This window comes from Megascapheus bottae, chromosome 24 (genome assembly GCF_031878675.1).
Source record: "Megascapheus bottae isolate mThoBot1 chromosome 24, mThoBot2.hap1, whole genome shotgun sequence".
Classification (NCBI taxonomy): Eukaryota; Metazoa; Chordata; class Mammalia; order Rodentia; family Geomyidae; genus Megascapheus; species Megascapheus bottae.
The window spans coordinates 19458687-19485488 of record NC_143532.1 but is presented as its reverse complement, the minus strand read 5'-3'; the positions used below and the strand labels follow the sequence as shown (position 1 = coordinate 19485488).

General features: G+C 49.8%; 1 protein-coding gene across 2 annotated transcripts; it reads right to left on the bottom strand.

Moving 5' to 3' along the window:
- Window positions 1–21: 21 nt before the first annotated feature.
- Window positions 22–10700, bottom strand: Dok4 (docking protein 4). 2 transcript variants are annotated; one of them, XM_090357583.1, is made up of 9 exons: window positions 10544–10700; window positions 5627–5855; window positions 2975–3082; window positions 2748–2862; window positions 2405–2524; window positions 2104–2293; window positions 1840–1978; window positions 1612–1735; window positions 22–1513 (listed from the first exon to the last, which is right to left on the bottom strand). In XM_090357583.1, the coding sequence occupies exons 2-9, from the start codon at window positions 5690–5692 to the stop codon at window positions 1395–1397; spliced, it is 981 nt and encodes a 326-aa protein (XP_090213709.1). In that variant the 5' UTR covers window positions 5693–5855; window positions 10544–10700; the 3' UTR covers window positions 22–1394. The 2 variants fall into 2 exon arrangements, with proteins under 2 accessions (XP_090213709.1, XP_090213710.1); XM_090357584.1 differs by having other exon boundaries at window positions 1870–1978.
- Window positions 10701–26802: the final 16102 nt, after the last annotated feature.

The window sequence follows — 26802 nt, the reverse complement described above, 5'->3', positions numbered from 1 at the left end:
CTGGGTGGCCATTCCCTGGGTTTCACACTCAGAGCTGGGCTGGCTTTGCCACCTCCCTGGTTCTGGGGTGCTTGGGAGGGGCCTCTCTCTCACCACCCCCCCTGCCACAAACATAAATAGTGGCTATTTACAAGGTCTGTTTCCACAAATCAGAACCCCATAGTATTAAAAAAACAATATAAACAAAAGAACCACGCAACCAAAGGTTTGATGTGGGTAGAAAGATAGCCCTTCTGCACGGTAGTCAATAAATACCAGCACTAGAAAATCAATTGCTTTAATTGCATTTCAGCAGGGAGCCTCAGCACCATGTAGGGAGGAGATGGCAGAGTCTCTGGATTCTGAGCCTTCTGGCACAGGACGGCCAAGCTCAGGGCAAGGGACTCTGCTTGGGAAGCTGTCCACCTCTGGCCAGTGAGGAGGAAGCAGGGGTGCTCCCTATAGCACTCTTGCTGTGGCTTTCCCACCTGGCCCAGCCCTGGCAGGAACAAGCCCCAGCCATCCTCTATCTCTGAGGTAACTGGCACCCCTCCCCCGGGGCACCTTGGCCTACTGAGCAGGAAGGAGCCTGTGCAGAAATAACGGGGCCCAACCAGATGTCACCTCTGCTTAAAACTCCAAGTGCAATGCTGCTAAGTGGCACAGCGGAAGTCATAGCCTTCCTGTGCCACTCGAGGCCAGAGGAACAGAAGCCACCTGCTGTCCTAGTCCCTGGGCTGCTTAGGAAAAGCCAGCAGGCAGTGTCAGCTTTGAATTCTTTTTTTTTTTTTTTTTTTTGCCAGTCCTGGGCTTGAGCTCAGGGCCTGAGCACTGTCCTTGGATTTTCTCAAGGCTAGAGCTCTACCACTTGAGCCTCAGCACCACTTCCGGCTTTTTTCTATGTATGTGGTACCGAGGAATCGAACCCGGGTCTTCATGCATGCTAGGCAAGCACTTTAACCACTAGGCTAAACTCCCGGCCCCCAGCTTTGAATTTTGATTGTCGCCCTCCCTGGTTCCAGCAGCTCAACCAGGTCCAGGGTGGCAGTGATAGGTACCGTGGAGAACAGACACAGCTGCCCTCAAAAACAGCTTTGACCATGGTCTGGTCATGGGCTTAAAGAATGTGTTGATAGGGAAGGATAGAGGGGGAAAATCTCATTAATATAGAGTGTCATAAGCCATATATATTAAAATCCTTAAAAGTATATAGTCTTGTGGTAACTCCAGCCCCTCACATGCTCAACTGGTATGGCCAGCCCTTTTCCTTGGTCCGGACTCACCCTAGGGGTGAGGAGAGAGCTGGTTCCCCTTCTCAGGCTCTTGGCCAACTGCCTCGGAGGCTGTCCACAGGGGGCTGCCACCAGCCCTGTAATCAGTGACTTAGCAGTCATCACTGCCCACCAGCCCTGCTGTCACTGTGAGGGGGTCTTGGCATCGCTGCTGTCCCCTTGATTGGACTTTGGCTTTAGCAGGATGAATCTGTTGAGGAGGTCTGTTTCTGAGCTGGCCTGGGCCGCCCCATACCCCTCACCTGTAGGCACAGAAGCAGGCTTAGAACTCCATACCAGGGCACCAGGGCCCTACCCGAAAAGTCTTATCCTCCATGAGGGTTGGGTACAAGAGACTCACCGGCATAGCTGGAGGCTTCGGCAATGTTCTGAGAACCTGTGATGTGGTGCCAGTAAGCACTGCGGGGAAGCATGGTGGTGGGTGTGCAGGGGTACGAGTAGTGTTCAGTGCCCTTGTTTAGCAGCTGCAAGAAGGAATGCCTCTCATTAGCTGTGGGGCAGGGCCCAGGCCACCTCCACTGCACACAGGCTGGCAGATCCCACCACTGGCCTGCCTGCCCTGCCTCACCCTCACGTTCTTCTCCATTTCCAGCAGTACCCGCTTGTGCTGCTCGGCAATGGCCAGGGTGGCACTGTGGACCCGCTGGTAGATTTGCTCCCCCTCCTGCGTCTGGAAGGTGTAGAGCCCTTCTCCCGCGTCGCACATTCTGGGGACACAGGTGACAAGGGGGAATGAGTCACCATCATGATCCAGGGGTGGGGGGGGCAGGGGACAGTGCACGGGGCAGTCAGCATCATGATTTCGGGGTGGTGGAAGGTGAGGAGCTCCTACCGGCCCGCCTCGAAGGTAAAGCGTGTGGCATCCCGGCCATAGCGGCGCAGTGAGCACAGGGGCCACGAGACGAGCTTCAGGCGTGGGTTGTGCGTGTCCCAGAGGTAGATGTTCTCGTGGGTGATCTGCAGCTTGCACTCGCCACACACATCCAGGTTGGGGCAGGGCAGCAGGAAGACATTGAAGCGATCTGGAGCAAGAACAGACAACTAGGTGGAGCCGCTCAGGGTCTCCTGTCTCTCCCTCCACCCGCTCCCCACTACCACCCCTGCCCTTTTCCACACCCAGGGCGAGGCCTCACCTGTCTGCTCACTCTGTACCCCTGCAGCAAGAAGATCAGGCTCTCCCAGACTGATGTCATTGAGCCGTGACCCCAGACACTCCACAGACAGAGTCTTGTACCACTCTTCTGCCTCCAGCTCTGGAGAAAATGGTATCTTACCATGGGGCTGGCCCAGGATCCCAGCAGCCCACCCATCTTCCTGGGCCTGAGTTTCCTACCAGGCATGGCAGGGACAACAGGGCCATGGCTAACCGCAGTCTGCACTCTCTGGTGTTCCCCTCCCCATCCATATCACAGCTCTGTTCTGCCTTCTGCTGGACAGGCCATGATGGGGCGTGGTGCTGAAGCCCGGGGGCCTCACCTGAGTCACAGGTGAAGGTCCGGGCTGAGTCATCAGTGAATATGATAGCCACTGCCTGCCGCTTGGTCTCCTTGGGGAGCCTTGTGACACACTTGACGTTGCTGATCTCAGTCACCTGGGACAGTGTCCACAAAGCACTTAGCAGGTCTGGGGCACCTCCCTCTGCCACCCCCAGGAGAGAGCTCTTTGCTTGCAGGTAGGGGGAGCTAGGGCCCAGGGCCCCTAACCTTGGGGCAGCCTCGGAGGCACACTGACTTCTCATCTGGATACTTCTCCAGCCGCTGGGGCCCTTTGCTGGAAGATTTCCGGAACACCAGCCAGCACCTCCGGTAGATCTGAGAGACAAGACAGGATCAACCTCCCAGGGCCACTCCCACCCCCAGAAGCGCCCTGCAGTTACCCAGGCCTGCCACAGGGGGTGGTGCCACACAGCCCTGCCTGGAGGAAACATGGGGCTTGAAGTCCACAGTAACCACCTCTCCAAGTAGCAACAGCAGTCATGGGTGGTTCCCAGTTTCAGGGTGCTTTCTGCTGGCATATTTTCTATCCCACCCTCCAGTCTTGGGTTCTATTATTACCCTCACTTTAGAATGGACACCCACAAGGGAAGTGGCAGTAACAAATGGCAGGCCTTCCATTTGCCTCACTATAGCCCACCACAGTCCACTCTGACCAGAGCTCCTGCAGCAGCAGCTGCCGCATGTGGACAGTGGGACCCTTTCATCCTCTTGCCAATCCTGCAGCACAGGGACGGGGGTCATTCCCTGTTTGCATGGACAGAGCATGGCCCTCGGAGGCCAGGGCAGAGCTAAGAACAGGGTCATCTTTCACTCCAGCACAACTCCCGGGAAAGCAGGGGATTCCTGTGTCCACTGCCATCAAAACTCTTCAGACCTTCATGACCTCTTGGATTGGAAGCTAACCACGCTGTAGGGTTATCAGACACCCTGAGGGAAGGTCCCAGTCCTGGCCCTGCACCCCTGACCCTGGCTCAGCCCTGGCCTGGCCCCCTGGGCTACAGCAGCTCTGGGCTCTCAGTAGGGAGCCCACAGTCTGTGCTGTGTTCTTAGACCCCAGAACCAGGGCAGCCTCTGAACAAGGGGATGATCATATGAAGAAGGGCAGTAGGTAAGTGGACAGATGGATGGACGGATGGATAGATGGATGGATGGATGGATGAAGGAAGACATGCTGCCAAGCTGAGCCACAGACTGCCAACAGCATGATGGGGAAGGGGGGGCAGAGGCTGGGAGCCTGAGTACCCTGGTTGCTTGGTTACAGGACACACACAGCCCCAGGGAGCCATACCCAAGAGCCTTCCTTCCTACTTCTGTGGGTCTTTGATCCGGGCGATTGGGAAGCTTGCTGTCACTGGCTCCCTGTGCAGGCATGGGAGGGAGGCCCCGGCAGGTGTGGGGGGTGAGGGGAGTTCTGGTCCTTCAAAGCCCCTGCTTCTTACCTCTAGGGACTGAGGCAAGAGCCTGAGGTAACTGCAGCCTCCTACACTGGGACAGGTGAGGCTCAGTTTTCAGAGGGCAGCTGAATTCCAGGACAGAAGTGGACTGCTTGAGCCAGGCCCTAGGCCTTTCCCTTGCTTATGCACCTACCACTGGGATTCCCAGGGCTCCTGAGAGAACAGGTCTGAGAACAATCCCAAGCAGCTGCTCTTGTGGTGGTTCCTTCCCTGGCAAGCAGGGACCAGGCCTTGCAGACACCTAGGGACTCCTATCTGGGTCCATGCGCAGGGAGAAGAAATGGGGTCCTGGCTCCCTGGGCCTCCCTGCCTGGGCCTCAGCCTTGCTCTTTGTTCTGTGCTCTGAGACAGAATGTGAGGAAGAGTGGACTCTTTACCAGCCTGGGCCACAAATTCAAATCCAACAAGACTCAAATGCACCCACTGCCCTGCCACCTTGTGTCTTGGAAGCGATTACCCTGCCCCCTAGATGTAAGAGACCCGGAGGAGCCCAAAGAGGAGCAAGAACCCCCTTTCTGCCAGGCCAGATAGGGAAGCCAGGTGTTTCCACCCCCATCCTTCACCTCAATGAGACAGGGCAGAGAAGCCCCCATCATGGCAGGGGTGGGGACACAGGGAGGCTACCAACATTAGGGCACTCCTTCCTGCTGCGGGTGGAGGTGGGGAGAGGCGGCACTGGGACACCCCATAAGATTGTGAAGTAGATCCTGGGTTCTTACTCATGTCCCTGGGGGATCCCCCCCCCAGCTTGGGGCTTGCAAAGGGTGGGAAAGGGTACCCACCCTCTGATTCCTCACCTCCATTCCCCCTCCAAGCCCTCCCTCCCCCCAGCTTGGAGGCAAGCACCTAGGGGGAGCTCGGGGCCACCACCAACTCAGAGGAAAACAGCCACCCCAGAGCCACGGGCCCCTCCACCCTACCCCCCCACAACCAGCCAAGCTCCTTTCAAACACTGGTTTAACATGACAAACACCTGAAATGAGGAAGGCTCTCCAGGCTCTGAAAGCTGCGGGAAGTGAGGTGGGGGAGATGAGGCAGTTTTAAAGAAAAGAAGCCAGGCGAGGTAGGAGCCAGGGGAGTGAGGAGTGGGGAGGCAGGCGGCGCTGACAGAGGCTCTCAGTGCAGCTCAGACACAGCTGCTGGTGGCTGCCACTCCACAACTTCAACAATAGCGGGGCAGCCGCCTGCCCAGCGGCTACTCGCCCAGTGTCTGAGATGCCAGCCGGCCCTGTTGTGGGGTGGGGGGTGAGGGGGGGCAGCAGGCAAAGCCCAGCACATGCTAGGCAGCTTGTGGCTGAAAGCTTCGATCCACAACACACAGTGCCCAGGGCTGGCACACAGCACACACCCCGCATGCCAAGCCTCCAGCTCCATCCCCGGCAAGGGCCCCATGAGGATGGCTCACCCCTAGCTTCCTACTCTTCATCTTCACGTAGCCTTGCTTGACGATGTCATTAAAATTGGTCGCCATGGTTGCCCTGCCGTGTTTGGGGTGCGGGGCTGGGCCCAGGAGGCCTGGCCTTTGGCTCCTCCGATCACCTGTTCCAGGCGCTCTGCTCAGTCGGGTTGGTCCGTCGGGGATCTCCTCACCTGGCCTACCTCAGCATTGTTCTAGCTCTTTCTGCTTGCCACTGCTGGGAACACAAATGACGGGGAGATTAGAGACAGTGACATCTTTCTCTTCCCCTCGCTGTCTCTGTCTCGGGGCTCAGCTTCTTTTTTCTACCTCTTCCCACACTCCTCCCTCCCTCCCACCCTCCGCCCAGCCTTCCTCCTTCCTTTCCTCCCCACCCCAGGACGGCAGAACCATTCAGGAAAACCGAGGTGGAAGCTGGGCTAGGAAAATGGTCCAGCCCAGTCCCCTCCCTCACACTGGGGCTGGCAGTTAACCCCTTCCTGGGAGGGCTGGCTCCGTCTGCTCCCGCTGTGGAGGTGGGCCAAGGAAGGGAGCAGGCTGGGTTTTCCATCCCCTTACAACTTTGGGGTAGACTCGGGGTACCCGCCAACACCCCGCCCCTGCCTGGAAGACTTCAGGGAAGGCTTTCTGGAACCAGGGAGGACCCAGCTCCTGGAGGCTAAAGGTGAGCTGTTGAAGAGACCTCAGCAGACCCCAAGGCCTCCTTCCCCCCAATCCCCCCGCCCCTGCGCACCCTGTCCTGTACCTGGCTCCCTCCAGCCTTGGGTGAGAGGCTGGGACTCCCCAGCTCAGGTCCTGCCCTCCTGCCCCAGGCCTGGGCTTTCAGCAGCTTCTCTGAGTGCTGCTTCCTGGGTAGGAGGGCAGAGTCCAGGGGGCGGGTCCCCAGATAAGTCTGAGGAATGTGCTGGGCTGGCCAGTGGTGGCCACTGTGAAGCAGACGCAAGGCCTTAGGCAGACGGGGCCAGTCTAAGGGTAGGGCCAAGGCCCCCCATAGGCACTGGGTCTGGCATGCCAAGCAGTGCCTATATTCAGAGCATGGGCAGAAGTTAGGTACAGTAAGAATGAGCCAGGGCCTGGGCACAGGACACTGCCCCCAGGTTGCAGAACTGAATGCCAGCAGGAAACAGGAATACAGGCAAGTCTATAGATAATAGACACAGACTCAGAGAGATCTCTGCAATGACCCTGTCCAGCATCCTCAATTCATAGACGAGAAAAGGAAGCTGATCAGAGGAGGTAAGTGAACAGACTAAGGATACACAGTAAGCCTGGGCACACAGCCAAGGATGGATGAGAAACTCTGGATGGGTGATAGAAACGAGCCTGGGGATGGAATGTCAGCTTTCGGCCACCTCTGGCTGCCTGCCACCACCTAAGTCTTCCTGCCAGCAAGCCTCAGGGGCAGGCCATCAATATGGCTTTCATGATTCCTGGATCCTTGGGTGGGAATGTAGGAGTATTTCTGGGGTACGCTGGGTATTTTGCTGCTAAGTGGGGTCCCCAGAGCAAGCATGCTGGGTCCACCAGCAGCTTGGCACTAATTAATCTCCCGGCGGCTGTCTATAGAGTCCTAACAAGTGGCAGATGGGACAAGGGGAGGGGCCAAGCTAAATACTCCCTATCCCTTGTGTATTCCCAGGGTTCCTCAGGGCCCCTCTGCCATCCCTGTACTCTACTAAGCTCCTGGGGCCCAAGATCCTCCCAACATCAGCACACTCCTTCCTCCTGGCAAGTGAGGTCTTCACCAACCCTGCCACACCTGGGTTCCAGCAGTCAGACTGGTCCCTTTTCCCAGCTCTGCCTGTATTGCTTGCCGGGGGAGGGAGGAGGTTGCCTTGTCTCCAGATAAGGACAGACTCCAAGAAGGATGGTTCCCCACCAATCTGCTCCAAAAGGCTGGCTGCTGGCTGGGTCCACAGATGGAAAAAGCCACCAGGCTTATCAAGGTGGACTGGCCCTGACAGGAAAGTCCGTGAGACTCCAATCTTCAATAAATTACTCAGAAAAGTCAGAAGTGGTGCTGTGACTCAAGTGGTAGAGTGCTAGCCTTGTGCATAAGGAAGCTCAGAGACAGAGCCCAGGCCCTGCGTTCAAGCCCCAGGGCAGGAAAAAAATAGAAAAAAGGTAGGGGACAGATGACATATCAGATGCATTGTACACATAAACTACTTTGTTAAAAGGCAAAAAAAAAAATACATAGCTGGGTGCTGGGGCTCACACCTGTAATCCTACCTACTAAGGAAGCTATTGTGGTTCAAAGCCAGTGGGCAGGAAAGTCTGAAAGACTCTCACTCCAATTAATCACCAGAAAACTGGAAGTAGAGCTATTGCTCAGAGTGGTAGGGCACTATCCTTGAGCAAAGGAGCTTATGGACCTGAGTTCCAGCCTCATGACTGACAAAAAAAAAAAGAAAGAAAACCCACGAAATTCAATACATAATCTAAATTATGTAAGGGAAGGGGTAGATTGGAAAGGGTGGGGGAGAATGCTGAACGGTCAAGATGCACTGTATTCAGAAACTGCTTCGATGGATGGCAACTCCTTTGTAAACTCCATGAAGACAATAAAAGTATTCAAATTAAACAAAAAGATGTAGGGGACAGCTGGACAGCTCCTCCACTGCCCACCCTGAGCCACTGTCCCCACTGCTCCTAAGCCACCACCAACACTCACCAACGAGAGGATATGAAGCCTCAGCTCCCCCCCCCCCCCACAGCACTAGGTGTGGGACCTGTAAGCTCTGCATGGCCAGAACCAGGCCAAAACCACCAAACTGTCTTGTGGTTCTAGAGGGGGAATAAGGGCCCTTCACCCATCTGGAGGGATGGATGAAGACTGGGGGGTCTTATGCAGCTGCTAGGCAGGGGACAGTAGCTGTCTTGGCACCACAGACTGCTTCACGGAGATAGCTTAGGCCCAGCTCTTTTCCTCTGGAAGGGCAGGTGTCTGGTGGGGAGGGCTCAGCAGAGGGGCAGGGCCCTCCCTGTCCACCTGCCCCATGGGGCCACACTTAGAGCTCCCTCCCTAGATTCTGCCTGGAGGCTTTGGCTCCAGAACAAAGCTACTCGCTGGGGCTGGAGCCAATGGCAGAGCAGGAACTGCTGCTGCTGCTTGGCTGGGCCTCTCTGCCCCTGCCAATGATCGGATCTTATCAAGGCTTCAGGAACAACCCTACCTGGACACATCTCACTGTCATCTGTCTCCACCCATGGGAAGATGCTATCTGCAGGGTGGGTTCTCTGCATGAGGGCCACTTCCCAACACCTACCCTTCTGGCCCTCTCTCCCCCAAGGAGATTTTTATTGGGAACCAGCAGGGAGTATCTGCCACTTTCAAAATCCACAGCCAAGGAGCCACATCCAAAACACAGAAGGTCCTATCCAGTAGGTAGCAAACAGATCAAATGCCCACATGGGCAAAGGCATGGCATCTAAACAGCCAAGGAAAGTGGTGTGATGCCCTGTGCCATTGCCCTCTGATCTCTTGACATCTCCTGTCATCACTCTGCATGCCAGACTCCTTCCACAATTGCACCTCCTGTCCCCTCCTTTAATGCCAGTCTCTCACATGGCCCCAGGTTCACTCCAAGGCTTCCTTCAGGTCTCCGGTCAAAGGTTGCCTCCTCTGAGAAACCTTCCCTGACTGTTCTGGTCCAAGAAGCCCTGCAGGGTAGCTCCCTTGCTACCAGTCCCAGTGTCACTGTCCTGTCACATGTTACTGGGGGATTTTCTAGTTCCTTCATTTGTGTCATGGGCCTGGAGAGACAGGTTCCCTCTGCCCAGATCTCTCTGTCAGTTTCGACTCCATTCCAGTTCCTAGAACACTGACTAGGGCATTCAGAGCTCAATCTGGAGACTGAATAATGCTTCTCCTCTAAACTGCCCTCATCCCTTCTCCTTCTTCCACCAACACCCACCTGGACCAGCACAGGCTCCCTGCATCTCAGGGCCAGCAGAACCAGATGGGCCCACCAAGCTGCCTCAGTGGACAGCATGCTGCTGTGTCCAGTTCTGGGAACTAGGCCCAGTGGCCCCACCATGGCTGGAGTGATTGGGTGAGGTCATGTCCAGCCTGCTGCCCTGCCCAGAACCCAGGTAGAGGGAGATGATTAAGTGACTATGTAAGAGCACAGTTCCTGGGAACCATCCCAGCCAGACAGGAATGTTTCTAGCTAGAAACAACTAGAGATCCGAAGGGACCCCTAACCTCTGCTGGCCAGTGTGCTGGAACTGACTCTGGGGTCCTGGACTGTCTTTATCAGATCCCTGAACCCCAGTACTTTATCCAAGTACCTGAAAACTGTCCTGCCCCCAGAGTTCTAGGCAGGCTCCAGAAAGCTCTGCTCTGCCAGTGTCACCTAGGTGCTCAGCTCATGTCCCTTTGCAGTAACAGAAAACTTGGTTGGAACCAGGGCTCTGGTGGGGGATGCGGGGTGGACAAGACCTGAGGTCAGGGGAGAATGGTTCAAACGCAGGAAGCAACTGGCCGTGGACAGAGCAATGAGTCGAGCCCCATTTGCAGGGAGGGGTGCCCACTGGGGGTGGGGGGGAAGGTTCCTGGAATTTGGAGCTGAGAAAGCAGGTGGCCAAGGGCAGAAAGGAGGAGGGAGACTGCCAGGCGCTGAGCTGGGCCCTTTCAGGAAGGAGGCTGAGTGACCGTGAAGGGATCCAGGAGGTGGTCCTGACCTGGGCCCCCTACAGAGGACAGCCAGGGGTGGGGACAGCTCAGAGCTAGTTTCTGGGCCCATGGGGTGACTCCTGGGGGCGCGACTCCCTATCCTGTGAGAGGAAGCCCGCGCTTCCGGGAGGGGGGTGGGGACTGAGGGTGCCCAGGGTGGGGGTCGCCGAGGTCTCGCGGGCTCGACGCGGCCTAGGTTCCCCTCCCCGCTTCGCGCCCCTGTTTACCTGGGCTCCGAGGCCCGGGCCTGGGGAGCTTGGACGGCGGGGCCGCCGGACAAGATCATGCCCGCGTCAGCTGGCGGCCGGCGGGGGCGGCAGGGCGGTGGCGGCGCCGGGATCCAGGCGGAGACGTGAGGGAGGCGCGGCCGGCGACTGGGGTTCGTCTTCGGCAGCAGCTCGTAGGCGCTGCCACCTCCGCCGGCTCCCTGGCCCCGCCTCCCGCCACGCCCTCGGCCACGCCCTCGCCACGCCCACAGCGCCCATCCGGACCCGCCCCTGCCATACTCCTTTGAACCGCAAGACCTGTGATTCTTCCAGGTGCCCACTTTACAGGTAACCCCTCATATGGCAGCTCCTACCTCCAAATCTCGTCTCCATATCCACTCTTAGCTCCAAATCTCACCTTCACTGTGCTACCTGACACAAACAAATGCGTCCAGGCCTCCTCATGGCCCAGGTTTCTCAGATGAACCAGTGTATGGATTCTTACCCACTGGTGTCCAACCCCCTGGCACCCTTCCTGATACATCAGCCTTGCCCAGAGAACTAATAAGGGACCATCTCATTCCCCCTGAAATGGGTCACTGAGGTCCCATCCAGCAGCCTCAAGTCTTGAGTTGGAGTTAACCAGCTCTAGACTGCTGGACAAAGAGGTAGCTTTTCTGTTTCTAGCAGCCTAGCCTGCCTGAGCCTTGACCTCCTGACCTCCTCAGGCCCATGTCAAGCTTGACCCCACCTGCTCTGCTTCAAACCAAAGCAGTAAAGGCCCCAGCACCTGATTCATCAAGGAAACTGCTTCCAGCCATCTCTGGAGGAGTTCAATCCACAACAAAGGGCTAGGCTTCACAGGACAAAAGCCTTGAGGTTTACCCGATATACTCTCTATTTTCTGAACTATTCTCACCTCAACTTTTTTCATCTAAATTAAAAAAAAAATTTCAATGGGTGCTAGTGGTTCATGCTTATAATCCTGGCTACTCATGAAGCAGTGAGAACAGGATCCCAGTTCAAAGCCAGCCCTGGCAGGAAAGTCTGTAAAACTGTTTATCTCCAATTAACCATCAAAAAGCTAGAACTGAGGAGGGCAGTGCTGGCTCATCTCTGTGGTCCTAGCTACTCAGGAAGGTGAGATCTGAGGACCCAGGTTCAAATCCAATCTGGGAAGAAATGTCTGTGAGACTCTAATAATAAATAAATAAACCACCAGAAAACCAGAAGTAGAACTGGGACTCAAAGTAGTAGAGTACTTGAGCAAAAGAGGGACAGTGCCCAGGCCTAAGTTCAAATTGCACAACTGACCAAAAAAAAAAAAGGGGGGGTCGGGAGTTTGGCCTAGTGGTAGAATGCTTGCCTAGCATGCATAAAGCACTGGATTCGGCTCCTTGGTACCAGATACATAGAAAAAGCCAGAAGTGGTGCTGTAGTTCAAGTGGTAGAGCTCTAGCCTTGAGGAAAGCCCAAGGACAGTGTTCAGGACCTGAGTTCAAGCCCCAAGACGGGCAAAAAAAAAAAAAGAAAAGCCAGAACTGGAGTGGCTCAAGTGGTAGAATGTTAGCCTTAAGCAAAAAAGCCAAGTGAGAGCATAAGACCCTCAGTTTTATCTGTACAATAATTAAACTTTTTTAGGGGGAATGGGGGTTCATTGGAGATAAGAATCTCATGAACTTTTCTGCCTGGGCTGGCTTCCAACCATAATCCTTAAATCTCAGTCCCCTGAGTAGCTAGGATTACAGGCATGAGCCACTGACATCCAACTTTGCTTTTCTTCTCATTTTTATTATTTATTTATTTATTGCCAGTCCTGAGGATTGAACTCAGAGCCTGGACCCTGTCCTTGGGCTTTCCTAAAGGCTAGTGCTTTACCCCTTGAGCCACAGCACCACTTCTGGCTTTTTCCGTGTATGTGGTAGTGAGGAATCGAACCCAGTGCTTTATGCATGCTAGGCAAGCATTCTGCCACTAGGCTACACTCCTTGCCCTGCTTTTCTTCTTCTTTCTTTTCCTTCCTTCCTTCTTTGTTTGTTTGGAGTCTTGCTATGTAGTACAGCCTGACCTAGGACTCTCCATCTTCCTGTCTCCACCTTCCAACTGCTGGGATTACAAGTGTGGAATCCCCCACCCCATCTTAACTTAAACTTATTTGGAGATGTCCATAGATCATCATATGCCATGTATTACAGCATGTGATGCATCCAGTTGCTTGTTAATATCTTACAGAGATGTACCATACAGCTTCCCACCCAGATACTGATTTGGGATGGCAATCCTGATTTGAGACAGTGATAGGGAAGATTTCTAGCACCATAAAGACCCTTCCTGTGCCTCTTGCGTGGAAAATCCCCATTCTTTCAAGAATATTATTATACAATTGCAATCATAAATACGTGATCTTGTATTTGCTCTTGTCCCTCAGAAGTCTGGATATTCATCTAAATCCTCGGGTGAATCAGTGCTTTGTTCTTGCACAGGAGGCTATGGTGTGGACTCACCTCTGTCGCGCTTAGCTGTGCTTCAGTTCTGAGACAGCTGGGCTGTTTCTAGTTTGGGGCAACTGTGAAGAAAGCTGCTATGAACATTGCGTGTTGCTTTCTCCTGTGAACATATGTCTTCTCTTTGGGTTGCCTGAGGCCTAGTAGCTGTGGAACAATGCTTGCATATTGCAGGGCTTTTTGCTTGGTTGGTTGGTTGAGTTTGGGTTTCTTTGGTGGTACTGAGGTTTGAATTTAGATACTCTATCTTTTGAACCATGTCTCCAACTTGCATATGTTTTCTTTTAAAAACTGCCACACACACACACACACACACACACACACACACACACACACAGAGTGGAAGGAGGGAGTATGTGCTCATATTAAGGCTTGAACTCAGGTCAGGACACTGTCCCCATTTTTTTTTTTTTTTTTTTGTGGGTCATAGGGGTTGAACTCTGGGGCTGGGTGCTGTCCCTGGCTCTTCAGATCAAGGCTACTGACCTATTCCTTGAGCCACAGCCCCACTTCCCCTTTTCTAGTGATTAATTGGAGATAAGAGTCTTCAGGTCTGGGCTGGGAGTTTGGCCTAGTGGTAGAGTGCTTGCCTAGCATGCACAAAGACCTGGGTTTGATTCCTCGGTACCACATACATAGAAAAAAGCCAAAAGTGGTGCTGAGGCTCAAGTGGTAGAGCTCTAGCCTTGAGAAAGTCCAAGGACAGTGCTCAGACCCTGAGCTCAAGCCCAGGACTGGCCAAAAAAAAAAAAAAAAGAGTCTTCAGGTCTTTAGTGCCTAGGCTGGGTGCTGTCCCCTAGCTCTTCTGCTAAAGTCGAGGTCTCTATCATTTGAGCCACAGCTCCACGTCCAGCTTTTTTGGTGTTTAATTGGAGATAATCTCACAGACTTCACAGCTTAAACTGGCTTTGACCATGATCCTCAAATCTCAGCTTTCTGAGTACTAGGATTACAGGTGTGAGTCACCAACACTTGTCTGTACTCAAAAAAATTTTTTTTTAACACTCTCTCTAGTATTTGCTGTCATCTCTGCTTTTTTGGGGGGGGGGTGGGAAGGGGGATCAGGGCTTGAATTTGGGTGCTGTCCCTGAGCATTTTTGCTCAAGGCTAGTGTTTCATCACTTTAAACCACAGCACCACTTCCAGTTTTCTGGTGGTTAATTGGAGATAAGAATCCCATGGACTTTCTTACTTGGGCTGGCCTTCAACTGCAATCCTCAGATCTCAGCCTCCTCCCGTGAGCCATGGCGCCTGGCTCCTACTTTTTATTTTATTTTTTTTTAAGTGGTGCTAGGTTTTGAATTCAGAGATTGGTGCTTGCTGGACAGGTGCTCTACCACCTGAACCATGCCCCTATCTGTACTTTGAATTTTTAAACCATGCTGGGTAAGCATATCACAGTAGCTCATTTTAATTTGTATTTCCCTCATGATGATGACATTGAATGCACTTTTATGTGCTAACTTGCTGTCTGCATCTTCCACAAGGAAGTCTTTCTTTGTGTTTTTGGTTCACAATGTAACTGGATTATTTTCATGTTTGCTTTTGAATTTTGAGAGTCTTTATAGATTATAGATACTAGTTTATTTTGGGGAGTAGGACTTGCAAAGCCTGGAATACTCCCAGGTTTGTCTTTCCCTCAACTTAACAATCTCTCACAAAGCCAATGCTTTTTAACTTTGATGAAGTCCAAACTATTATCCTTTCTTGATATGAATCAGGCGTTTGGTGCTAAGTTTATAAACTCTAGATTTTCTTTTATGTTGTATTCTAAAAGTTCTGTTCTTTTATGTTTTGCATAAGAACTGTGATCTTTTGGTGGAGCTTTTCTGGTTTTGTTGTTATTTTCTTTTGTTTTGTGTTGCCTATGACAGCCTATTCTTCTGATGTCATTTATTGAAAAACCTCTTCTTACCATCTAATTGCTTTTGCAATGTCAAAAGTCAGTTGGGTTCTCTGTTTTGTTCCATTTTCTAGATGTTTCCATTCCTCTGCTAAAAGCACGTGGTCTTGATTACTATAACTACATAATGGTTGACACTAGATACACTCATTCTTCACTAGATCCATTTGCAGATTGCTTTTAGTTATTCTAAGTCTTTAGCCTCTTCATACACATTTTAGAGCTAGCTTATTCCTCAGTACAGATTCCTTGAATCTTGGTGGAATTCTCCAACAAAAATATCTGAGTCTGGAAATACTTTGAATACTTTGATGTATTCACTCATTGGTTGGTGCTCTACCAATTGAGCCATGCCTCCAACCTCCTTTCTTAATTTTTTACATTTTTAGCTTCTTTAGTCATTGTTGGTCTGCTCAAAGGATCTATTTCATGATGGGTAGATTGTGATGGTGAGCGCTCAGATGGTAATGGTCTTTCCATCTAAAATGTGTTCTTCTTAGGGCTGGGAGTTTGGCCTAGTGGTAGAGTGCTTGCCTAGCATGCACAAAGACCTGGGTTCAATTCCTCAGTACTACATACACAGAAAAAAAGCCGGAAGTGGTGCTGTGGCTAAAGTGGTAGAGATACCACTGAGGAAAGCCCAAGGACAGTGCTCAGGCCCTGAGTTCATGCCTCAAGATGGGCAAAAAATAAAATAAAGGGCTGGGAGTTTGGCCTAGTGGGAGAGTGCTTGCCAGGCATGCACGAAGACCCGGGTTCGATTCCTTGGTACCACATACTTAAAAAAAGCCAGAAGTGGTGCTGAGACTCAAATGCTAGAGCTCTAGCCTTGAGAAAAATCCAAGGACAGTGCTCAGGCCCTGAGCTTAAGCCCAGGACTGGGAAAATAAAAAAGAGAGAGAAAAAAAATTAAAATAAAATAAATTAAAAAGTAAAATAAAATGTGTTCTTCTTATTCATTTTTTTCAGGGTCTGTAGTGATAATCCATTTCAGTGTGCATGTGTTTTCTCATTTTTTCCCTCTCAGTCTAGCTTAAGGTTTGTCAATTTCATTGATCTTTTCAGAGAACTAGTTCTTTATTTCATTGATTTTTCTCCATCAACACTTTCATTGGTTTTTTATCTTTTCTTTTTCTCTTCCCTTCTGCTTGCTTTGACTTTATTTTATTCTTCTTTTGCTGAAGATGGAAGCTTACATCATAGCCTTGGGACTTTTTCTTTTTTCTTAGTATGTTCATTTAGTACAAGAACTTTCTTTTTCAACACTAACTTGGGTGTATTTTACAAATATTGATATTTTCTTTTTCTTTTTTTCTTTTTGCCAGTCCTGGGGTTTGAACTCAGGGCTTGAGTGCTATCCTTGGGTTTTTCTCAAGGCTAGTGCTCTACCACTTAAGCCACAGCATCCATCACTTCTGGCTTTTTTCTATGTATGTGGTACTGAGTCGAATCTGGGTCTTTGTGCATGCTAGGCAAGCGCTCTACCACTAAGCTAAACTCCTGGCCCTTTTTTCTCTTTTTTCTTTTCTTTTCTTTCTTTTTTTTTTTTTTTTTTGTCAGTCATAGGGCTTGGACTCTGGGCCTGGGGGCTGGCCCTGAGTGTTTCGCTCAAGGAGAGCATTCTACCACTTGAGCTACAGCACCACATCCAGTTTTCTGGTGGTTGAAGATAAAGATTCTGACAGACTTTTGGGCCTGAGCTGGCTTTGAACTGAGATACTCAGATCTCAGCCTCCTGAATAGCTAGGATTGTAGGTGTAAGTTACTGGGGCCCAGCTTTTCATTAAAAAAAATAATAATTGACTTTTTCCCTTTCTTTCTTTCTTTCTTTCTTTCTTTCCTTCCTTCTTTCTTTCTTTCTTTCTTCCTCTTTCTTTCTCTCTTTCTTTCTTTCTTTTTCTCTTCCTTCTTTTCTTTCTTCCTTTCTTTCTTTCTTTCTTTCTTTCTTTCTTTCTTTCTTTCTTTCTTTCTTTCTTTCTTTCTTTCTTGTTGGTCATGGGGTTTGAACTCTAGACCTGAGCACTCTTCCTGAGCTCTTCAGCTCAAGGCTACTGCCCTAACCCTGAAGCCAACTTCCTGTTTTCTAGTGATTAATTGGAGATAAGAGTCTCCAATTTTTTGTCTCCAGTTTTGTGCACAGCTGGTATTCTAAATTTATATAGATTGCTTTTTTTTTTTTTTTTTTTTGCTAGTTCTGAGGCTCGAACTCACGGCCTGCGTATTGTCCTTGCAATTCTTTTTTCTCAAGGCTCGGACTATATTGCTTGAGCCATAAGGCCACTTCCAGCTTTTTTGAGTAGTTTATTGGAGATAAGAATCTTATGGGCAGGCTGGGAGCCTGACTTAGTGGTAGAGTGCTTGCCTATGCACTAAGATTCAAGACAGGGGTCCCTGGAACCACATACAAAGAAAAAGCTGGAAGTGGTGCTGTGGCTCAAGTGGCAGAGCTCAAGCCTTGAGAAAGCCCAAGGACAAAGCTGGGCGAGGTAGCCCAGGTCTGTAATCTTAGCTACTCAGTAAGCTGAGATCTGAAGATCTCGGTTCAAAGCCAGCCCGGGCACAAAAGGCCGAGAGACTTACTCCAATTAATCACTAGAAAATGGAAAATGGTAAATGGCGCTATGGATCCAGAGGTAGGGTGGTATCCTTGGGCTGAAGAGCTCAGGGACAGCCCCCAGTCCTAGAGTTCAAATCCCATGACCCACAAGGAAAAAAAAAGAAAGAAAGAAAGAAAGCCCAAGGACAGTGCTCAGGCTCTGAGTTCATGCCCCAAGACTGGCAAGAAAAAAAAAAAATCTCATGGGCCTTCCTGCCTGGACTTAATTCAAATGGCAGTCCTCAGATCTCAGCCTTCAGAGTATCTAGGATTGTAGGTATGAGCCATCAGTTTGTGGCTTCTAAAATTCCTTTAATTCTTCCTCTTTCGTGGATAGATTGTTGAATTTCTAAGCATTTGAAAAATCGTTTTCAGTATCTGTGTTACTGCTATCTATTTTTTTTTCCTCTGGTTGTTTTGTTTTTTTGTTTCCTTTTTGGTGCGGGTTCTGGGGCTTGAACCCTGGGTCTGGACACTGTCCCTGAGCTCTTTTGCTTGAGGCTGGTGCTCTACCACTTGAACCACAGCTCCATTTCTAGCTTTTCGTTGGTCAAGAAGATAAGAATCTCAGGGACTTCTCTGCCCCAACTGGCCTCAGATCTCAGCCTCCTTAGTAGCTAGGATTACTGGCATGAGCCACACTCATTGGGGTTTTGGTCTCTTTAATTTGCTGACATTTTTTAGTGCCCAGGTTATAGTCCATCTTGGGTGTAAGTTCATAGGCAATTCAAATCAATGGATCTTCTGCTGTTTCAGAGCGGAATGGTCTATAAATATCCCTTTGATCCTGTAGTCTGGTAATTCTTCTATCTCCTTCCTGAATTTCTAAGTGTCCTCTCAGTAGTTGAGAGGGAGAATTTATATCTCCAGCTACACTTGTACATTTCTTCATTTCTCCTTTCAATGACATCAGTTTTGTTCCACCAGTCTTCTACTTCTGATGTTTGGTAGTTGTACATTTAGGATTATTATGTGTTCTTGAAATGCTATTTTATTATAGTACCCTATGTTTTTGGAAATTTTCTTTGCTCTGGAATCTACTTTTATAGATATGAATGTCATTTTTACTATTTTCTTTGACTAGTGATTTCATGATATATCCTTTGTATTCTTTAATTCAAAGCCTGCATATATCATTATATTTGAAGTAAGTAGGCACTATCTTTTAGGACTGAACCTTTCAATCTCTCTAATTGATGCATTTAGATCAGTTGTATTTAATGACTCAACTGATGTGCTAGGACTTCGGTTAGCTATTTTGTTTATTTTTTTTTTTCTGTTATCTGTTCTTCATCTCTGTGTTGTTCTTTTCCTGTCTTCTTTTGGGAAAAATTCCATTTTGATTTACCTGTTCTATTTTTGAATGTATGTGTTTGTGTCATTACAGTTGCTCTAGGTACTGTATTCTGGCTATTCTCAGCCTACTGGTATGGGCTGGCTTTGAACTGTAATCCTCAGATCTCAGCCTCCTAACTATCTAGGCTTGCAGGTATGAGCCACCAGTGCCGAGCTCTTAAGGTTCCTTTCTGTTTGGAGAATTCCGTTAGCCATTTTTAACAGTAGCTATAAATTCCCACACAAAAAAAACAACCAACCAAACAACCCCAACAAGGTCTTCCTATGTAGCCCAGGATGGCCTTGAACTTGCAATTCTCCTGCTTCTGTCTCCTGAGTGATGGGATTACAAAGGTATAGGCCACCACACATAGTAAGCAACTAGCTTGTCCATTATTCTGGAAGAACATTTTCTCTGGATATAGAGTTTGGGGTGACAGTTCTTTTCTTTCCACATTTGAAAGATATTGTTTCATTTCTGCCAGGCCATCATGGTTTTGGATGAAAAATCTTCTGTCATTTGAGTTGCACTTTCCACGGTAAGGCATCGATTTTTCTGGCTACATCAGGATTTTTATATTTACCTTTATGTTTTCCCTTCCTTCTTTGTTACTTTGTTCCCTGCCCCGCTCTTTCTCTCTCTTTCTGTCCGTTTGTGGGGCTTGAACTCAGGGCCTGGGCACTGTTCCTGAGCTTTATATTTTTACTCAAGGCTAGCACTCTACCACATTGAGCTACAGCTCCACTTCTGGCTTTCCAGTGGTAAATTGGAGATCATTTCATAGATGGGCATTTGGCCTAGTGGAAGAGTGCTTACCTAGTGTGCACAAAGACCAGGGTTCAATTTCTTGGTATCACATACGTAGAAAAAGCCAGAAGTGGTGCTGTGGCTCAAATGGTAGAGCTCTAGCCTTGAGAAAGCCCAAGGACAGTGCTCAGGCCCTGAGGTAAAGCCCCAGGACTGGCAAAAAAAAATCTCACAGACTTTCTTACCTAGGCTGGCTTTAAACTGCAATCCTCAGACCTCAGCCTTCTGAGTAGCTTGGATTATAGGCATGAGCCACTGGCATTGTCTTTTCACCTTTATCTTTTTCTTTCAGAAATGTGAATATGGTTTCTGAGAGTGCATTTTTGGGCTATCCTCTTTTTAAGACTCACTCAGCTTTTTGAAACTGGAGTGTTCCTTCCTTTATCAAATTTGATGAATTTTCAACACTTAATTCTTGGAGCGCTTTTAAAATCATTTCCTCTTTCTTTTCCCTTTCAGAGACTCTCATGACACAAATATTAGATCTTTGTTATCCAGAAACCCTTGAGGAACTGCACATATTTATTTTTCTTTCTGTTGCTCAGATTGGGCAATTCCTGTTGTTCTCTCTGTCTGTTCTTTTTATTCTGCGGGTAAGCCCACCCCACCTCCTGAGCTTCTAATTCCAGATACAGTGTCCAAAATGGTCCTTTGGAGCCCCTTGTAGCTTCTGTTTCTTTGCTGAGATAGTCTACTTTTCTCTGTGTTTCAAACATAATTGTAATCACTTATCAGGGCATTTTGTGATAGGCACTTTAAAGTCCTTATCAGATAGGTTTAACATCTGTATCATCTCAGTGTTGGAATTTATTTCAGTGTGAGATCTTTCTGAATCTTGGGCAGGAGTGCTTTTGGAAAACTTGGGCATTTCTATATTATGGTATAGACTGTGAGTGGCACTTACGAGTCTGTCTTAGCTGATGCTCTGCCACACCCAGCAGGGGAAGGTAGAATCACAGGTCCCAGCTCTTCACTTGTCTCTGCATATACCTTGGAGGGAGGGGGAGGACTCAGTCACATTACTGTTACAGCTACCGTTGGGGTGGGAGTTCTGCCTTTGAATAAACAAGTAAGCAGTCCATTAATGGTGATGGTAATGGGGATGGCTCTTTGATGTTGATGATGGTGGTGGGGATGGGGTTGATGAAAGCTGTTTACTAGGTAGTTCCAGTAGGATGGGAGAAGACTGATGGAGAGGGAGAATGGGGATGAATATGACTGAGGCAGTTATTTTCATGTACGAAAATAGAACAATGAAACCTGTCAAAATAGTTTCAGGAGAGGGAGGGTAAGGCAGAGGGATTGGGAGGGGGGTTGATTGGATCCATTGTCCATCTCCCAGGAACCTCCGTCCCCTCCTGCCCACTCCGGTTTGGAGCTCTCCACAGCTCTCAAGAATTCTCACCAGCCTACAGCCAATTCCCCAAGCTCTAGCCTCTCAGTCCAGGCACAGCTTTTTGCCAGGTTCAATTTCCCATTATTTGTTCAACACTTTTCTTGAAATGACTTCAAGTTTTTCTATCAGTTTCAGGAAGAAGTTGAATAAATAAAATACCTTGAACATATAATGGGGATGTTAAATTTGTGCTGGCCAACACTGCTGCTTAAAATCCTCCTAAAGCTAGCCTTCCTTTCCTTCTCTCCTTCCCTCTCTCCCTCTCTCCTTCCCTTCCCTTTCCTTCCTCCTTCCTCCCTCCCTCCCTCCCTCCCTCTCTCCCTTCCTTTGTACCAGGGCCTTGCCCTTGCTAGGCAATTGATCTTCTGCTTGAGCCACTTTCTCAGTATTTTATTACTTTAGTCATTTTTTTTTGCCAGTCCTGGGTCTTGAACTCAGGGCCTGGACACTGTCCTTGGGCACTTTTTGCTCAAAGCTAGCACTCTGCCACTTGAGCCACAGCACCAATTCTGGCTTTTTCTGTGTATGTAGTACCAAGGCATCAAACCCAGGGCTTCATGCATGCTAGGTGAGCACTCTACCACTAGGCTACGATCCCAGCCCCTTACTTCGGTCATTCTTTGAGAAAATGGAATCTTGCACCTTTGCCTGAGCGGATCTTGGATGACGATCCTCCCACCTAGGCCTTGGCCTCCCTAGTACTGGAATGATAGATGTGATGACCATAGCTGCTTTATTGTTGAGGTTTTGCTTGTTCCAGGCTGGCCTCAAACCACAGTCCACAGCCGGCTCTCTGTCTTCCCCACAGCTAGGATTACAATTCCTGATCTTTCCCCCGCTTTTCCTAAAAAGATGTTAGCAAGTGGCTTGTGAGGAGGGAAGCCAGAGCAGCCCACCTGCACAGACCTTTCCTCCTCAATAACAGGGAGAAGATGGAGAAGGCAGGAAGGACATTCCCTTTCCTGTGGTTGCCCCCACTGTTGGGTGGGGCTGCTTTCCCGGCAAAGGCCAATATCATCTTGCCCACCAGGCAGTGTGAGCCCCCTCTGGGAAACACAGTGCCCACTGGTCAGCCTCCTGTAGCAATCCCCACTTCATAGGGAGACAAACTGAGACCTAGTGAGCAGCAGGGTCTACTCAAGGGATGCAGTCAGAACAGAACTTGAACTTGCTAGCTTGTTACCATGACTCACGGCTGTAACCCTAGCTGCTCAGGTGGCTGAAGTCAGAAGATTATAGTTCAAAGCCAGCCCAGGAAAAATCCATGGGACTTTTTTTTTTTTTTTGCTAGTCCTGGGTTTGAGCTCAGGGCCTGAGCACTGTCCTTGGACTTTCTCAAGGCTAGAGCTCTACCACTTGAGCCTCAGCACCACTTCTGGCTTTTTTCTATGTATGTGGTACCAAGGAATCAAACCCAGGTCTTCGTGCAGGCTAGGCAAGCACTCTACCACTAGGCCACACTCCCGGCCCTCCATGAGACTCTTGTTTCCAATTTACTACCAAAAGGCAGAATGTGAAGCCGTGGCTCAAGTGGTTGAGCACCAGTTTTGAGTGGAAAAAGTCAAGGAAAAATGTGAATCTCTGAGTTCAAGCCCCAGAACTCCCAGCTCCAATGGTGAGATCTTTGAATGGGCCTGGACTTGACTGATGCCTGCTGGAGCCTCAGCAGCCTGGAACGCTGCCCTCTGACCTGTCTTTGTTCTGCATCGCCCCCCACACCAGCTCAGCAGCCACATCAAAGCAGACTGAAGAAGGGTCTAGAAGGAAGGAGGTGGGTGGCCCCATCTGTTTCCTCCAGGAGGTTGGGTGCAGGGCCATTCGGATGGACTCACAGAGAAATCAGGCTTCCAGGTCATTCTCCCTAGCCACCTTCCTGGCATGGGTGGCACACTGTTAGCATGCCAGTCTGACAAGCAGCTCCCAGCCACCATGGGCCCATTAGCAAATGAGGGTCAAGTTCATAAGCCATCCTGCCCTCCCTCCCTAGCTCTCAAACATCTGAGCATCCTCTCTGCCAGGCACAGGCACTGGGGATGCAGTTCTGCAGCAGGTGCCTTGGAAGAGTCTGTGGGCTAGAGCAAAAGACAGGCTTTGATCTCATCCACAGTTGTTCATGCCGCTGTGAAAAGGGCTAAGGGGGAGAAGAATGGATCACAGGGGGCTTTCCAGGGGAGGCCTGACTTGTTTGATCTTGAAGAAAGGACTCAAGAGGAGAGCAAAGCGGCAGTTAGCCAGGGAAAGTGGGGAGGAAGAGTGCTCTAGGTTGAGAGAACTGCATGTGTCAAGGTCCTGTGGCAGAAAACAGCCTACTTTGTGGAAGAGGATGGAAGGAATCTGGAGAGGCAGAACACGGAGAAAAGAAAAAAGCATGGGGCTGGGTCCCATGGGCCACTTCAGAGTTTAGTCTCCATTTTAAGAGTAGCAGATTGTCAGTCAAGGATTTTATAGACAGTAAGAAGTATGCTCTGATTTGCATTTTCAAGAACATTTCTTTGGGCCTCACCTAGTAGAGAGAGGACCAAGAGTGGTGGTATATGCCTGTGATCCCAGCTACAAAGGACAGGAAGACAAGAACTCTGAGGCCAGCTCTGACCAAAGTACAACTTATCCAAAAAACAAATGAAACAAAAAAGGTCTGGGGCCTTTACATTTAGAGCATTTGTCTAGCAGGCACCAAGCCCTGAGTTCAAATTCTAGTACTTTAAAAAAAAAAAAAAAAAGGCTGGGCATGGGGCCAGGAGCTTGGCCTAGTGGTAGAGTGCTTGTCTAGCATGCACAAAGACCCGGGTTTGATTCCTTGGTACCACATACATAGAAAAAAGCCAGAAGTGGTGCTGAGGCTCAAGTGGTAGAGCTCTAGCCTTGAGAAAGCCCAAGGACTGGCAAAAACAAAAACAAAAATAAAAGCTGGGCATTGTTGTCTCATGCCTTGTAATCCTAGCTACTCAAGATGCTGAGATCTGAGGATCATGGTTTGAAGCCAGCCTGGACAGGAAAGTCATGAGATACTCATCTCCAATGAACCACCAGAAAACCAGAAGTGGCTCTGTGGCTCAAAGTGGTAGAGTTCTAGACTTGAGCCAACAAAAAAGCTCAGAGACAGTGCACTGAGTTCAAGCCCTAGAGCTGACAAGAAAAAGAAAGAGGATCACCAGTTCTGCCTAACCCTGACACACTGCCACCAAGGCCCCTCTGAAGGAGATGGAGGGAGGGAAGAAGCCAATGTGGCCAGACACCTGTCAGACAGGTGCTTACAGACAGCGCTGTGGGTCTGCGGGCTTTGCAAACCAAGTGTGTGTGTGTGTGTGTGTGTGTGTGTGTGTGTGTGTGTGTGTGTGTGTGTGCGTGTGTACATGAGTATACACTGGGCCTGAGCTCCTCCAGACCTATGGGGAAAGGGAGACCCAGAGAGGGGACAGTATAGAGCCAGACACCCTGCCTACCACTCACCCCTTTCTCTTCCCCCTGGTGCCCTTCAGTGGGGGAGCAGAGACCTGGAAATGGGTGAGGCCCAGGGAGACCTGGAGCCAAGACGGGGGCGAGGGGGGGCAGCTGTTCCTCCCGGCGCCCTGGTTTCTATCTCTGAAACAGCTGTATGGCAGCCCCTCCTATCTCCAGCATGTGCGTCCATAAAAAAATTAATGGGCCCTGCAAAGAAAGAAGCCCAACAACGTCGGAAGGCTTTTTAGACAATCAATTAAAAGCCTAGGAGAGGGATTATCTCATTGAAATATCAATTTTTAATAGCACCGCATCTTTGAGTTTCCTCTCAAAATAAAACTTTGTCCAGTCCATTTGCCTGCCTAGCTTTCTGCTCTTGCTGACTTTGGCTGACCTGAGCTCTGGACTGGCCTCGGGCACCGCCCAGAGCAGTGACCTAAGAAGGTACAGGGAGAGGATTCATTCATTCACTCATTTGCTCACTCATTAATTCATTCAGGCATCTACGAAGTGCTCCGTGTGCATGAGCTATGTGGCAGGCAAATGTGCTAGGTTCCCAGGTGAGCAAAAAGGAGGCAATCACAGGTAAGCCAGAAGCAGGAAGGCAGCATTAGCCATCCATACAGTCAGGAACTTCAGAAGGCGAAGCCACCTAGAAAAATAAACTCTAAGGGACTGAGCGGGGGTGGGGGGAGCGGGCTAGGGGCACAGGAAAGGGAATATCTTCTTGTTCCTTTGAAGTGACATTTAAAATAAGAATAGGGCCTGGTAGCTGGACACCAGTAGCTTACACTTATAATCCTAGCTACTCAGGAGGCAGAGAGCTGAGGATCGTGGTTTGAAGCCAGCCTGGGCAGGAGAGTCTGTGAGACTCTCGTCTCCAATAAACTACTCAGAAAAAGTCAGAAGTGGTGCTGTGACTCACTGGTGCTATACCCGAGCTTCTCTGTGGCACAGAGCCCAGGCCCTGACTTCAACCTGTAGGACTGGCACAAAAAGAAGAACGAAAGAGAGAATGAAAGAAAGAAAGAAAGAAAGAAAGAAAGAAAGAAAGAAAGAAAGAAAGAAAGAAAGAAAGAAAGAGAAAGAAAGAAAGAGAAAGAAAAAAGAAAGGAAGAAAGAAAGAGAAAAGAATGAGGCCTGGTAAAGTGACTTATGCCTGTATATCCGGCTACTTGGGAGGTAGAGAAAGGAGGATTATGACTTGAGATTAGCCTGGACAAAAAAGGAAAGCAAAGTTCCAAAGAACAAGCCAGATATGGTGGTTTGTCCCTGCAAAGCCAGCTCACTCTAGATGCAGAGAGAGGAGGATCTTGATCAAAGACTCCAGGCCTCTGACCTTTGACAAAGCACAAGTGATTTATGCCTAGAATCCCAAATACACAAGAGAGCTGAGATCTGAGGACAGAGGTTCAGAGGCAGCCAGGACAGTCATTCTCAAATCCTTGAGATTTTTATCTCCAGCAAAAAGCTAGAAGTGGCAATGGAATTCAAATGGTAAAGCAGAGTGACAGTGCTAGTCCTTAAATTCAAGTTCCGATACTAGCGTGTACACACGTGCCTGTACACACGCGCACACACACACACACACACACACACACACACACACACACACACACACACACACACACACACAGACTGGCTTGGGCAAAAAAAAGCCTAAGATTCTCTCTGAAAAATAGGATGAGGGTGTGGCTCAAGTGGTAGAGCCAGCTGCCTAGGAAATGTGAGGCCCTGGGTTCAGAATCATACACACATAAACACACATACAAGACGACCTGTTTGCAGACAGAAGGAAGCAGGACAGGGCAGGAGGGCTTGAGGTGTTGAGGAGTGACAAGGAGGCCAGCGGCTGGACAGGGACAGGGACAATGGTAGTGAGAAATGCAGTGTAGAAGAGACACCATCTAGATCTCAGCCAGGCTGGGCTGTGTGTGCTGCATTTAGGGGGCTCTGTGAGCCTTCAGGGGAAACCAGTTTCCACTCTGGAGAGTGGCCTGGGTTCAAGTCCTCCTTCTGGGTAGCTAGGAGACCTCGGGAGGCTGGGAAGGTCTCAGCTTGGCTGGCTCACCTGTAAGATGGGGTACTAACTGTTCACCTCACTGACTCACTGACAGAGCAGCTATGCCTTCTTCCTCTGCCTCTCCCCTCTTAGCTTGGCAATATTGTCCGTTGATGCCTCAGGGACTGGGGATCTAAGGGAACTGCCTGCCAGCCGCACTCCCGAGGAGGCTGGCACACACTGGACTCCCCTTTGCCAGCCCTGGGTGGGGGTTGAGGGGCGGGGACGGGCAAAT

Bases quoted from the DNA above. Each gene is read 5' to 3' on its own strand.
- Dok4 (XM_090357583.1), bottom strand. From the start codon at position 5,692: ATGGCGACCAATTTTAATGACATCGTCAAGCAAGGCTACGTGAAGATG. The intron at 3,083-5,626 runs GTGAGCCATCCT...CTTGTCTCTCAG, and splicing joins TGAAGAGTAGGAAGCTAGGG to ATCTACCGGAGGTGCTGGCT. The intron at 2,294-2,404 runs GTGAGGCCTCGC...TTCTTGCTCCAG, and splicing joins GGTACAGAGTGAGCAGACAG to ATCGCTTCAATGTCTTCCTG.